Raw genomic sequence first — 14460 nt, forward strand, 5'->3', positions numbered from 1 at the left:
CCTCCTCCCTGTAGGCCGTCTCGTCGTTGTTGGTAATCAAGCCTACCACTCTTGTGTCGTCCACAAACTTGATGATTGAGTCGGAGGCGTGCATGGCCACGCAGTCGTGGGTGAACAGGGAGTACAGGAGAGGGCTCAGAACGCACCCTTGTGGGGCCCCAGTGTTGAGGATCAGCGGGGTGGAGATGTTGTTGCCTACGCTCACCACCTGGGGGCGGCCCGTCAGGAAGTCCAGTACCCAGTTGCACAGGGCGGGGTCGGGACCCAGGGTCTCGAGCTTGATGACGAGCTTGGAGGGTACTATGGTGTTAAATGCCGAGCTGTAGTCGATGAACAGCATTCTCACATAGGTATTCCTCTTGTCCAGATGGGTTAGGGCAGTGTGCAGTGTGGTTGAGATTGCATCGTCTGTGGACCTATTTGGGCGGTAAGCAAATTGGAGTGGGTCTAAGGTGTCAGGTAGGGTGGAGGTGATATGGTCCTTGACTAGTCTCTCAAAGCACTTCATGATGACGGAAGTGAGTAGTCGTTTAGCTCAGTTACCTTAGCTTTCTTGGGAACAGGAACAATGGTGGCCCTCTTGAAGCATGTGGGAACAGCAGACTGGGATAGGGATTGATTGAATATGTCCGTAAACACACCAGCCAGCTGGTTTGCGCATGCTCTGAGGGCGCGGCTGCGGATGCCGTCTGGGCCTGCAGCCTTGCGAGGGTTAACACGTTTAAATGTTTTCCTCACGTCGGCTGCAGTGAAGGAGAGTCCGCATGTTTTAGTTGCGGGCCGTGTCAGTGGTACTGTATTGTCCTCAAAGCGGGCAAAAAAGTTATTTAGTCTGCCTGGGAGCAAGACATCCTGGTCCGTGACGGCGCTGGTTTTCTTTTTGTAATCCGTGATTGACTGTAGACCCTGCCACATACCTCTTGTGTCTGAGCCGTTGAATTGAGATTCTACTTTGTCTCTATACTGACGCTTAGCTTGTTTGATTGCCTTGCGGAGGGAATAGCTGCACTGTTTGTATTCGGTCATGTTTCCGGTCATCTTGCCCTGATTAAAAGCAGTGGTTTGCACTTTCAGTTTCACGCGAATGCTGCCATCAATCCACGTTTTCTGGTTTGGGAATGTTTTAATCGTTGCTATGGGAACGACATCTTCAACGCACGTTCTAATGAACTTGCACACCGAATCAGCGTATTCGTCAATGTTGTTGTTTGACACAATACGAAACATATCCCAGTCCACGTGATGGAAGCAGTCTTGGAGTGTGGAATCAGATTGGTCGGACCAGCATGGAACAAATAGCGCTCATAGAACAGATCTACTGCTTCTTAGACTTGCTTTTGATGAGAATGACAGATCTATAACTCACATTTCTATGTACATTTGGTCGGGTATGAGCTATCTTAAGGGAAAGAGAGGAAAAACCATCAGACACTGTGGCGCTCTCGAAATTCAGTTTGGCACCCTTACTTAGATTTCAGAGACTGATCGGAAAATAAACCTTAGCCCCTTCCCTATATGCCTAGACCCTAGCTCTCTACTTTACTAATGTAAGTCTTGTTATAGCTTCATAAACAATGGTTTAGAGTAGATATTCCTCAGTGAATAGTCTTCTTGTCAAAATGGCTAATAGACACCGCCTAGTGGCCTCAGGTGGGTATGACAGCCAAAGTCTGACAAGGACAACCAGTGGCTGAAACATTACTGGGATTTCAGGGATTCTCCCGGGGCTCTCCTTTAATTTCACACAGCTTTTCCCTCATCTGTTACTGTTCGTATTTGTCCCACTCTACCTCTGATCTGTGTGTTGTCTGTCTGTGTGTTGTTCAGGAGGTGAAACTGGAGCATCGTCTGCAGAACCTGGCCACAGACCTGGGTCCTGTCTACCAGAGACTGGCCCCGGAGGCCTTCCAAAACCAGGTGGATCTGGAGCAGGCGGGCCAGGACTGCAGGCTGGGTCGGAGGACGGGCCGACCTTTCTCCGGGGTCACGGCATGTGTGGATTTCTGCGCCCACGCTCACAAAGACACACAGAACATGAACAACGGCAGCACTGTGGTATGCTACTCACATGGCTGGATTCACATGCACACACATATTTGCTGTCAAACAAACATAGACACAGGTCAAATAAAATCAAAGTTGATTGGTCCCGTACACAGTTTAGCAGATGTTTAGTGAAATGCTTATGTTACTAGCTCCGAAATTCAGTAAAATGTCGAACAAGTACACAGATAATAAAAAAGATTAAGAAATAATTGGAACGGATCTGATTAAGAACCCAAATAACACTGTAACAGTAGTCCAAATGCAATCTACATCTACACCAGCTTCATTTAGACAATATATACTAAGAATGATATGTACAGCAGTAGATATATTAGAGTGACCTGCTGTGTGTATAAAGTGTCCCTAAAATGCGATGTACAATAGTAGAAATATTACAATGAGCTACAGGTATGTCGAGAATACAGTATTTAAATACACAGTGTAAACCGGTAGTATCCAGTGGTTTAATGTCTGTATAACATTGGACATTATCGTTGGCTGTGAGTGTGTGTGTGTGTCTGTATGTGTGTGTGTGTGTGTGTGTGTGTGTGTGTGATAGTTTGTGTGTGTGTGTGTGTGTGTGTGTGTGTGTGTGTGTGTGTGTGTGTGTGTGTGTGTGTGTGTGTGTGTGTGATAGTTTGTGTGTGTGTGTTGTCTGTGCATCACCTAGTAGACGATTATTGATAGCTGTTCAACAGTCTGATGGTCTGGTGATAGAAGCTGTTCAACAGTCTGATGGTCTGGTGATAGAAGCTGTTCATCAGTCTGATGGTAATAGAAGCTGTTCAACAGTCTGATGGTAATAGAAGCTGTTTAACAGTCTGATGGTCTGGTGATAGAAGCTGTTCATCAGTCTGATGGTAATAGAAGCTGTTCATCAGTCTGATGGTCTGGTGATAGAAGCTGTTCATCAGTCTGATGGTAATAGAAGCTGTTCAACAGTCTGATGGTAATAGAAGCTGTTTAACAGTCTGATGGTCTGGTGATAGAAGCTGTTCAACAGTCTGATGGTAATAGAAGCTGTTCAACAGTCTGATGGTAATAGAAGCTGTTCAACAGTCTGATGGTAATAGAAGCTGTTCATCAGTCTGATGGTAATAGAAGCTGTTCATCAGTCTGATGGTCTGGTGATAGAAGCTGTTTAACAGTCTGATGGTCTGGTGATAGAAGCTGTTCAACAGTCTGATGGTAATAGAAGCTGTTTAACAGTCTGATGGTGATAGAAGCTGTTTAACAGTCTGATGGTCTGGTGATAGAAGCTGTTTAACAGTCTGATGGTTTGGTGATAGAAGCTGTTTAACAGTCTGATGGTAATAGAAGCTGTTCATCAGTCTGATGGTCTGGTGATTGAAGCTGTTCATCAGTCTGATGGTAATAGAAGCTGTTCATCAGTCTGATGGTAATAGAAGCTGTTCAACAGTCTGATGGTCTGGTGATAGAAGCTGTTCAACAGTCTGATGGTCTGGTGATAGAAGCTGTTCAACAGTCTGATGGTAATAGAAGCTGTTCATCAGTCTGATGGTAATAGAAGCTGTTCAACAGTCTGATGGTCTGGTGATTGAAGCTGTTCATCAGTCTGATGGTAATAGAAGCTGTTCATCAGTCTGATGGTAATAGAAGCTGTTCAACAGTCTGATGGTCTGGTGATTGAAGCTGTTCATCAGTCTGATGGTAATAGAAGCTGTTCAACAGTCTGATGGTAATAGAAGCTGTTCAACAGTCTGATGGTCTGGTGATTGAAGCTGTTCATCAGTCTGATGGAAATAGAAGCTGTTCATCAGTCTGATGGTAATAGAAGCTGTTCAACAGTCTGATGGTCTGGTGATAGAAGCTGTTCAACAGTCTGATGGTAATAGAAGCTGTTCATCAGTCTGATGGTCTGGTGATAGAAGCTGTTTAACAGTCTGATGGTAATAGAAGCTGTTCATCAGTCTGATGGTAATAGAAGCTGTTCAACAGTCTGATGGTCTGGTGATAGAAGCTGTTTAACAGTCTGATGGTAATAGAACATGGGTGTCAAACTCTGGCCCGTGGGCCAAATTTGGCCCGCGGGGTAATTATATTTGGCCCGCGAGACAATACCAAATTACTACTAGAGCTGGCCCGCCGGTATTATACAGCGCATTCACCACTAATACTACGAATCCCATAATGCTCTGCTGTTTTCGCGCGCCAATCAGGACAGGACCCAGAAACGCTCTCTCCTCTGAGTAGTCATAGCAACATAGACGCTACAACTGTCAGCGAGCTAACCCTTCCCAAAAATGGCGAAAAGAAAGGCAGAAAACAGGAGCTTTCTGGACAAGTGGGAGGCAGAATATCTGTTTACATATGTAAAAGACAAACCTGTTTGTCTTGTTTGTGGAGTCAACGTGGCTGTAAGTAAGGAGTACAACATTAGACGACACTATGAAACGAAACACCATGACAAATACAAGGACCTGGACATGACTCAAAGGAGCCAGAAAGTAGAGATGAAAAGAAGTTTGGTTTCACAACAGAATATATTTAAAAAAGCCACATCACAAAGCGAGGCTGCTGTAAAGGCTAGTTATATAGTGGCAGCAGAGATCGCAAAATCAGCCCGGCCCTTTAATGAGGGAGAGTTCATGAAAAAGTGCATGATGAAGGTTTGTGACCTCGTATGCCCAGAGAAAAAACAAGCATTTTCAAACGTGAGCCTGAGCAGGAACACAGTAGCTGATCGCACATGTGATCTTGCCACCAATCTGTATGACCAGCTGATGGAAAAGGGAAAAGATTTTGTTGCATTCTCCTCGCTGTGGATGAGCTGCGACGCATCTGATACTGCTCAGCTGTCAGTCTTCATCCGTGGAGTGGACTCAAATCTGTGTGTTACGGAGGAGCTATTAGGATTCAAATCAATGCATGGCACAACCACAGGAAAGGAAATCTTTGAGGAGGTTTCCAAATGTGTAACTGAAATAAAGCTGCCGTGGGATAAACTCGTTGGATTAACGACAGATGGTGCGCCAGCGATGTGTGGTAAAAAGAGTGGACTGGTGGGCATGGTTCGGGAGAAGATGCGGGAAGAGAACTGTGCAGGTGAGCTAACTGTTTACCACTGCATCATACATCAGGAAGCACTGTGTGCCAAAGCCCTAAAGATGGAACATGTTATGACCACAGTAACACAGGTAGTTAACTTTATAAGAGCCAAAGGTCTAAATCACCGCCAGTTTAAATCTTTTCTGGAGGAGTGTGGTTCGGAATACGCAGACGTGCCGTATCACCCAGAGGTGAGATGGCTAAGCAGAGGAAAAGTACTGAACAGATGTTTCGAGCTGCGTGAGGAAATATGTCAATTCCTGGAAACCAAAGGGAAGGATACAGCAGAGCTCCGGGAGCAAAAGTTCCTGTGTGAGCTGGCCTTTCCCTGTGACATCTCGAGCCATCTCGATGCGCTGAACCTGCAGCTTCAGGGGCGGGGGCGCATCATCACAGACATGTACGCTGCAGTGAGGGCCTTCAAAACTAAACTGTGCCTGTGGGAGAATCAGATGCTGCAAGGAAACCCTTGCCATTTTCCCTGCTGCCAATCCATAAAAGCGCAGATCTCTACCGCCGTGTTCCCATGCGCACAGTTTGCTGAAAAACTCAGTGTTCTCGCCGCTGAGTTTAGCCGGCGATTTGCCGACTTCGATGCCCAGAAATGCAAGTTTGAACTGCTTAGTAATCCCTTCGCAGTTGATGTGGAAAATGCACCAACCAACATCCAAATGGAGCTGATTGAACTCCAGTGCAACGACACGCTGAAGTCAAAGTATGATGCTGTGGGCGCCGCACAGATTCCACGGTTCATCCCTGACACAATGCCTCAGCTCCGCACCCAAGCTGCTCAGATGCTCTCCATGTTCGGCAGCACTTATCTATGCGAGCAACTTTTCTCCTCGATGAAGATGACCAAAACAACTCACAGGAGACGTCTGACTGATGAACATCTTCGCTCGATACTGAGGATTTCTTCAGCTCAGAGCTTGAGCCCAGACATTGATGAACTAGCATCCAAGAAGAGATGCCAGGTATCTGGCTTGGGCACATCAGATTAGACCATTGTGCAATAATTAACGTTTTCTTTATGCACTTTTTCTTGCTACAAGGCATGGGCTTGAATGGTTGATTGATTTATTATCATTTTATTTGTAAAATTATTAGCCAGTGGAAAAAGTTGATTTTGGTATTTAAATCAGAAGGATGCAAATAGAAAAGAGGCATAACATTTTTATTTACATTTTATTTATTCAATAAATGAATGCCATTGATGTGTTTTTTCATTTGAAATTCGATTTTGCATGTCTCCACTATTAAATTATATATTGTATGGTAATAAGCGATGCTTGTTCCATATTCAATGTTAAAGCAAAACTTGTTTGGGTCCATATTAAAAGGTTAATTTGTTCAATGTTGGCCCGTGACTTTGTTCAGGTTTTACATATTGGCCCACTGGGTATTTGAGTTTGACACCCCTGTAATAGAAGCTGTTCAGCGGTCTGATCGTAATAGAAGCTATTTAACAGTCTGATGGTCTGGTGGTAGAAGCTGTTTAACAGTCTGATGGTGATAGAAGCTGTTCATCAGTCTGATGGTCTGGTGATAGAAGCTGTTCATCAGTCTGATGGTCTGGTGATAGAAGCTGTTCATCAGTCTGATGGTCTGGTGATAGAAGCTGTTCATCAGTCTGATGGTCTGGTAATAGAAGCTGTACAACAGTCTGGTGGTAATTGAAGCTGTTCAGCAGTCTGATGGTAATAGAAGCTGTACAACAGTCTGATGGTAATAGAAGCTATACAACAGTCTGGTGGTAATTGAAGCTGTTCAGCAGTCTGATGGTAATAGAAGCTGTACAACAGTCTGATGGTAATAGAAGCTATACAACAGTCTGGTGGTAATTGAAGCTGTTCAGCAGTCTGATGGTAATAGAAGCTGTACAACAGTCTGATGATCTGGTAATAGAAGCTGTTCATCAGTCTGATGGTAATTGAAGCTGTTCAGCAGTCTGATGGTAATAGAAGCTGTACAACAGTCTGGTGATCTGGTAATAGAAGCTGTACAACAGTCTGATGGTAATAGAAGCTGTACTAAAGTTTGATGGTAATAGAAGCTGTACAACAGTTTGATGGTAATAGAAGCTGTACTACAGTTTGATGGTAATAGAATCTGTACAACAGTTTGATGGTAATAGAAGCTGTACAACAGTTTGATGGTAGTAGAAGCTGTACAACAGTCGGATGGTCTGGTAATAGAAGCTGTTCAACAGTCTGATGGTACTAGAAGCTGTTTGACAGTCTGATGATCTGGTAATAGAAGCTGTACAACAGTCTGATGGTCTGGTGATAGAAGCTGTTCATCAGTCTGATGTTCTGGTAATTGAAGCTGTACAACAGTCTGGTGGTAATTGAAGCTGTTCAGCAGTCTGATGGTAATAGAAGCTGTACAACAGTCTGATGATCTGGTAATAGAAGCTGTACTACAGTTTGATGGTAATAGAAGCTGTTCAACAGTCTGATGGTCTGGTGATAGAAGCTGTTCAACAGTCTGATGGTAATAGAAGCTGTTCATCAGTCTGATGGTAATAGAAGCTGTTCAACAGTCTGATGGTAATAGAAGCTGTTCAACAGTCTGATGGTAATAGAAGCTGTTCAACAGTCTGATGGTAATAGAAGCTGTTCAACAGTCTGATGGTAATAGAAGCTGTTCAACAGTCTGATGATCTGGTAATAGAAGCTGTTCAACAGTCTGATGGTCTGGTGATAGAAGCTTTTCAGCAGTCTGATGGTAATAGAAGCTGTTCATCAGTCTGATGGTAATAGAAGCTGTTCAACAGTCTGATGGTAATAGAAGCTGTTCAACAGTCGGATGGTCTGGTAATAGAAGCTGTTCAACAGTCGGATGGTAATAGAAGCTGTACAACAGTCTGATGGTAATAAAAGCTGTTCAACAGTCTGATGGTAATAGAAGCTGTACAACAGTCTGATGGTAATAGAAGCTGTTCAACAGTCTGATGGTAATAGAAGCTGTACTACAGTCTGATGGTCTGGTGATAGAAGCTGTTCAACCGTCTGATGGTAATAGAAGCTGTTCAACAGTCTGATGGTAATAGAAGCTGTTCATCAGTCTGATGGTAATAAAAGCTGTTCAACAGTCTGATGGTCTGGTAATAGAAGCTGTACTACAGTCTGATGGTCTGGTGATAGAAGTTTTTCAACAGTCTGATGGTAATAGAAGCTGTTCATCAGTCTGATGGTAATAGAAGCTGTTCAACAGTCTGATGGTAATAGAAGCTGTTCAACAGTCTGATGGTAATAGAAGCTGTTCAACAGTCTGATGGTAATAGAAGCTGTTCAACAGTCTGATGGTAATAGAAGCTGTTCAACAGTCGGATGGTCTGGTAATAGAAGCTGTACAACAGTCTGATGGTAGTAGAAGCTGTTCAACAGTCTGATGGTAATAAAAGCTGTTCAACAGTCTGATGGTAATAGAAGCTGTTCAACAGTCGGATGGTCTGGTAATAGAAGCTGTACAACAGTCTGATGGTCTGGTAATAGAAGCTGTTCAACAGTCTGATGATCTGGTAATAGAAGCTGTACAACAGTCTGATGGTAATAGAAGCTGTACTACAGTTTGATGGTAATAGAAGCTGTACAACAGTTTGATGGTAATAGAAGCTGTACTACAGTTTGATGGTAATAGAAGCTGTACAACAGTTTGATGGTAATAGAAGCTGTACAACATTTTGATGGTAGTAGAAGATGTACAACAGTCGGATGGTCTGGTAATAGAAGCTGTTCAACAGTCTGATGGTACTAGAAGCTGTTTGACAGTCTGATGATCTGGTAATAGAAGCTGTACAACAGTCTGATGGTCTGGTGATAGAAGCTGTTTAACAGTCTGATGGTAATAGAAGCTGTTCATCAGTCTGATGGTCTGGTGATAGAAGCTGTTCATCAGTCTGATGGTCTAGTGATAGAAGCTGTTCGTCAGTCTGATGGTCTCGTGATAGAAGCTGTTCATCAGTCTGATGGTCTGGTGATAGAAGCTGTTCATCAGTCTGATGGTCTGGTGATAGAAGCTGTTCATCAGTCTGATGGTCTGGTGATAGAAGCTGTTCATCAGTCTGGTGGTCTGGTAATAGAAGCTGTACAACAGTCTGGTGGTAATTGAAGCTGTTCATCAGTCTGGTGGTAATTGAAGCTGTTCAGCAGTCTGATGGTAATAGAAGCTGAACAACAGTCTGATGGTAATAGAAGCTGTACAACAGTCTGATGGTAATAGAAGCTGTTCAACAGTCTGATTGTAATAGAAGCTGTACAACAGTCTGATGGTAATAGAAGCTATACAACAGTCTGATGGTAATAGAAGCTGTTCAACAGTCTGATTGTAATAGAAGCTGTACAACAGTCTGATGGTAATAGAAGCTGTTCAACAGTCTGATTGTAATAGAAGCTGTACAACAGTCTGATGGTAATAGAAGCTATACAACAGTCTGATGGTAATAGAAGCTGTACAACAGTCTGATGGTAATAGAAGCTATACAACAGTGTGATGGTCTGGTAATAGAAGCTGTTCATCAGTCTGATGTTCTGGTAATTGAAGCTGTACAGCAGTCTGGTGGTAATTGAAGCTGTTCAGCAGTCTGATGGTAATAGAAGCTGTACAACAGTCTGATGATCTGGTAATAGAAGCTGTTCATCAGTCTGATGGTAATTGAAGCTGTTCATCAGTCTGATGGTCTGGTAATAGAAGCTGTACCACAGTCTGATGGTAATAGAAGCTGTACTACAGTTTGATGGTAATAGAAGCTGTTCAACAGTCTGATGGTCTGGTGATAGAAGCTGTTCAACAGTCTGATGGTAATAGAAGCTGTTCATCAGTCTGATGGTAATAGAAGCTTTTCAACAGTCTGATGGTAATAGAAGCTGTTCAACAGTCTGATGGTAATAGAAGCTGTCCAACAGTCTGATGGTAATAGAAGCTGTTCAACAGTCTGATGGTAATAGAAGCTGTTCAACAGTCTGATTGTAATAGAAGCTGTTCAACAGTCTGATGGTAATAGAAGCTGTTCAACAGTCTGATGGTAATAGAAGCTGTTCAACAGTCTGATGATCTGGTAATAGAAGCTGTTCAACAGTCTGATGGTCTGGTGATAGAAGCTTTTCAGCAGTCTGTCTGGTAATAGAAGCTGTACAACAGTCTGATGGTAATAAAAGCTGTTCAACAGTCTGATGGTAATAGAAGCTGTTCAACAGTCTGATGGTAATAGAAGCTGTTCAACAGTCTGATGGTAATAGAAGCTGTTCAACAGTCGGATGGTCTGGTAATAGAAGCTGTACAACAGTCTGATGGTAATAGAAGCTGTTCAACAGTCTGATGGTAATAGAAGCTGTTCAACAGTCTGATGTTCTGGTAATTGAAGCTGTACAGCAGTCTGGTGGTAATTGAAGCTGTTCAGCAGTCTGATGGTAATAGAAGCTGTACAACAGTCTGATGATCTGGTAATAGAAGCTGTTCATCAGTCTGATGGTCTGGTAATAGAAGCTGTACAACAGTCTGATGGTAATAGAAGCTGTTCAACAGTCTGATGGTCTGGTGATAGAAGCTGTTCAACAGTCTGATGGTAATAGAAGCTGTTCATCAGTCTGATGGTAATAGAAGCTGTTCATCAGTCTGATGGTAATAGAAGCTGTTCAACAGTCTGATGGTAATAGAAGCTGTTCAACAGTCTGATGGTAATAGAAGCTGTCCAACAGTCTGATGGTAATAGAAGCTGTTCAACAGTCTGATGGTAATAGAAGCTGTCCAACAGTCTGATGGTAATAGAAGCTGTTCATCAGTCTGATGGTAATAAAAGCTGTTCAACAGTCTGATGGTAGTAGAAGCTGTTCAACAGTCTGATGGTAATAAAAGCTGTTCAACAGTCGGATGGTCTGGTAATAGAAGCTGTTCAACAGTCTGATGGTAATAGAAGCTGTTCAACAGTCGGATGGTCTGGTAATAGAAGCTGTACAACAGTCTGATGGTCTGGTAATAGAAGCTGTTCAACAGTCTGATGGTAATAGAAGCTGTTCAACAGTCTGATGATCTGGTAATAGAAGCTGTTCAACAGTCTGATGGTAATAGAAGCTGTTCATCAGTCTGATGGTAATAGAAGCTTTTCAACAGTTGATGGTAATAGAAGCTGTTCATCAGTCTGATGGTCTGGTAATAGAAACTTTTCAACAGTCTGATGGTAATAGAAGCTTTTCAACAGTCTGATGGTAATAGAAGCTTTTCAACAGTCTGATGGTAATAGAAGCTTTTCAACAGTCTGATGGTAATAGAAGCTTTTCAACAGTCTGATGATAATAGAAGCTTTTCAACAGTATGATGGTAATAGAAGCTGTTCATCAGTCTGATGGTCTGGTAATATAAGCTTTTCAACAGTCTAATGGTAATAGAAGCTTTTCAACAGTCGATGGTAATAGAAGCTGTTCATCAGTCTGATGGTCTGGTAATAGAAGCTTTTCAACAGTCTGATGGTAATAGAAGCTGTTCAACAGTCTGATGGTAATAGAAGCTGTCCAACAGTCTGATGGTAATAGAAGCTGTCCAACAGTCTGATGGTAATAGAAGCTGTTCAACAGTCTGGGAGACTCCGGCAGCGCTGGACAGGAGGGAGACTCCGGCAGCGCTGGACAGGCGGGAGACTCCGGCAGCGCTGGACAGGCGGGAGACTCCGGCAGCGCTGGACAGGAGGGAGACTCCGGCAGCGCTGGACAGGAGGGAGACTCCGGCAGCGCTGGACAGGAGGGAGACTCCGGCAGCGCTGGACAGGAGGGAGACTCTGGCAGCGCTGGACAGGCGGGAGACTCCGGCAGCGCTGGACAGGAGGGAGACTCTGGCAGCACTGGACAGGAGGGAGACTCTGGCAGCGCTGGACAGGCGGGAGCACCTGTAGGGATGAGACGGAGAGACAGCCTGGTGCGGGGGGCTGCCACCGGAGGGCTGGTGCGTGGAGGTGGTACCGGATAGACCCGACCGTGCAGGCGCACTGGAGCTCTTGAGCACCGAGCCTGCCCAACCTTACCCGGTTGAATGCTCCCGGTCGCCCTGCCAGTGCGGCGAGGTGGAATAGCCCACACTGGGCTATGCAGGCGAACCGGGGACGCCATGTGCAAGGCTGGTGCCATGTAAGCCGGCCCAAGGAGACGCACTGGAGACCAGATGCGTAGAGCCGGCTTCATGGCACTTGGCTCGATGCCCACTCTAGCTCGGCCGATACGCAGAGCTGGTATGTACCGCACCGGGCTATGCACCCGCACTGGGGACACCGTGAGCTCCACAGCATAACACGGTGCCTGCCCGATCTCTCTCGCCCTCCGGTAAGCACAGGAAGTTGGCGCAGGTCTCCTACCTGGCTTCGCCACACTTCTTGTGTGCCCCCCCCAAGACATTTTTGGGGCTGACTCTCAGGCTTCCATCCGCGCTGCTGTGCTGCCTCCTCATACCAGCGCCTCTCCGCCTTCACCGCCTCCAGCTCTTCTTTGGGGCGGCAATATTCTCCAGGCTGTGCCCAGGGTCCTTTTCCATCCAACTCATCCTCCCATATCCAGTCCTCCTTGCGCTGTTCCTGCCGCCACTGCTTGTCACCACGCCGCTTGGTCCTGTTGTGGTGGGGGATTCCGTAACGGGATTCCAAAACGCTGCGTGGTTATTGTGATAGATGAAAATAGAACAATATACAAAAAACAAGAAACCGTGAAAAAAATGAAAACAGCCCTATCTGGTGTAACAAACACAAAGACAGGAACAATCACCCACAAACCCCAACACCAAACAGGCTACCTAAATATGGTTCCCAATCAGAGACAATGACTAACACCTGGCTCTGATTGAGAACCATATCAGGCCCAAACACAGAAACAGACAAACAAGACATCCAACATAGAATGCCCACTTAGATCACACCCTGACCAAACAAAACATAGAAACATACAAAGCAAACTTTGGTCAGGGTGTGAGATGATACATACATACGCTCGCTCACTCACGCACACACAGAGAAACACAAATACTTACACACACTTGCTTCTTGTGCCAGCATTTTAATGGACAACACCGTTGAGAGTTAGTGTTGTGGTCGTGTTTTGTGCGTTAACATTAGCTTAGACAAATGTCACTATCAAATCATTTTAAAAAATCCATAGTGGAAACAAAAATCGATATGAGATGTCATGCACTTTTTGGTCACCTCACACGTTTTCACTTCAACCAAGATACCGTAGGCATTTTATCCCAGAAACTCTCAGATACTTTGCTAGTCTTTTCCATTCATGTAAAATGTATTGTTGTCTGACCCTCCTGCAGGTTTGCACTTTAACCAAGGAGGACAACCGTGCGGTGCGTAACATCCCTGAGGATGAACAGCTCCACGTCCTGCCCCTCTATAAGATCTCACAGAGGGATGAGTTTGGCCGTGCCGATGGCCAGTGGGACAAGATCCAGACTGGGGCCCTGCAGGTGCTGTCAGCTTTCCCCAGAGAGGTAGGTTCCTACGCTTTCCTAAGTTTCCCCTAGGTGCAGATCTAGGAGCAGCTTCCTCTCCTCTAATCCTAACAGTAACCATTAGTGGGGAAAATATGAAACTGACCCAAGAGATCAGCGTCTACTTCACCCTAAATCGGTTCTTACCCCCTGTAGAGAACCAGGAGGCAGGGGCTGTTACACGGGGTGTCCAATCCTCCTCCTGTGCTTACTGGGTATGCAGGCTTTTGTTCCAGCCTTGCTCTAACACACTTGATTCTACTAATCAACCTCCAGTTGCTCACCCGGATGAGGGTTGGTTAGCCTTGCACTCTACGGGATTGAAATTAGTTGGCATCAAGACCATGTCAATTGGAGAGTTTTGGGTTTGATCTTGCACAAGTCACATCCCACTGGGCAAAATCAACATTGTTTCCATGTCAATTCAACAACAACAAAAACTATGTGATGGTGTTGAATTCTCGTGGAAAACTGATTGGATTTGCTAAAAGTCATCAACATAAAGGAATTTCGTATTTTATTTCAACCAACTTTTAACCGAAATCCATTGACATGGTGAAATTCAACCAAATGTAAATCCAAACCAAACATTGAAATGATGTCTGTGCCCAGTGGGATGTGCTGTATATGCGTGTTTACTTCAAACCACTTGATAAAAGCTTTTACTAAATGACCATGCTTATATCATCACCAGGTGCGTCTGCTGGCTGAGCCGGTGAAATCAGCCCGTAAGAGGAAGCAGGAGGCCAAGCTGAAGGCCCAGGCTGACAAACAGGCTGCAGCTCAGGACAGGAAGCCTGGACAGAGTCCACTAACCCCGGGCAAGGTCAAGACCGAGAGCACCAACAAAGGTAGAGACCTCTGGTTGGTTGA

The 14460-nt window shown here is 44.7% G+C and overlaps 1 protein-coding gene across 4 annotated transcripts in view; it reads left to right on the forward strand.

The window, feature by feature from the left end:
• LOC118380482 (methylcytosine dioxygenase tet3-A-like) overlaps positions 1-14460 on the forward strand; it is a 115416-nt gene that overhangs the window by 96158 nt on the left and 4798 nt on the right. For all 4 annotated transcript variants that reach the window (XM_052498759.1, XM_052498760.1, XM_052498762.1 and 1 more), the window contains 3 exons: positions 1828-2055; positions 13411-13587; positions 14282-14438. In XM_052498759.1, the coding sequence (XP_052354719.1) occupies positions 1828-2055; positions 13411-13587; positions 14282-14438 (562 nt within the window). The remainder of the gene's footprint in view (positions 1-1827; positions 2056-13410; positions 13588-14281; positions 14439-14460) is intronic.

Source organism: Oncorhynchus keta, chromosome 36 (genome assembly GCF_023373465.1).
Source record: "Oncorhynchus keta strain PuntledgeMale-10-30-2019 chromosome 36, Oket_V2, whole genome shotgun sequence".
NCBI classification, from domain to species: Eukaryota; Metazoa; Chordata; class Actinopteri; order Salmoniformes; family Salmonidae; genus Oncorhynchus; species Oncorhynchus keta.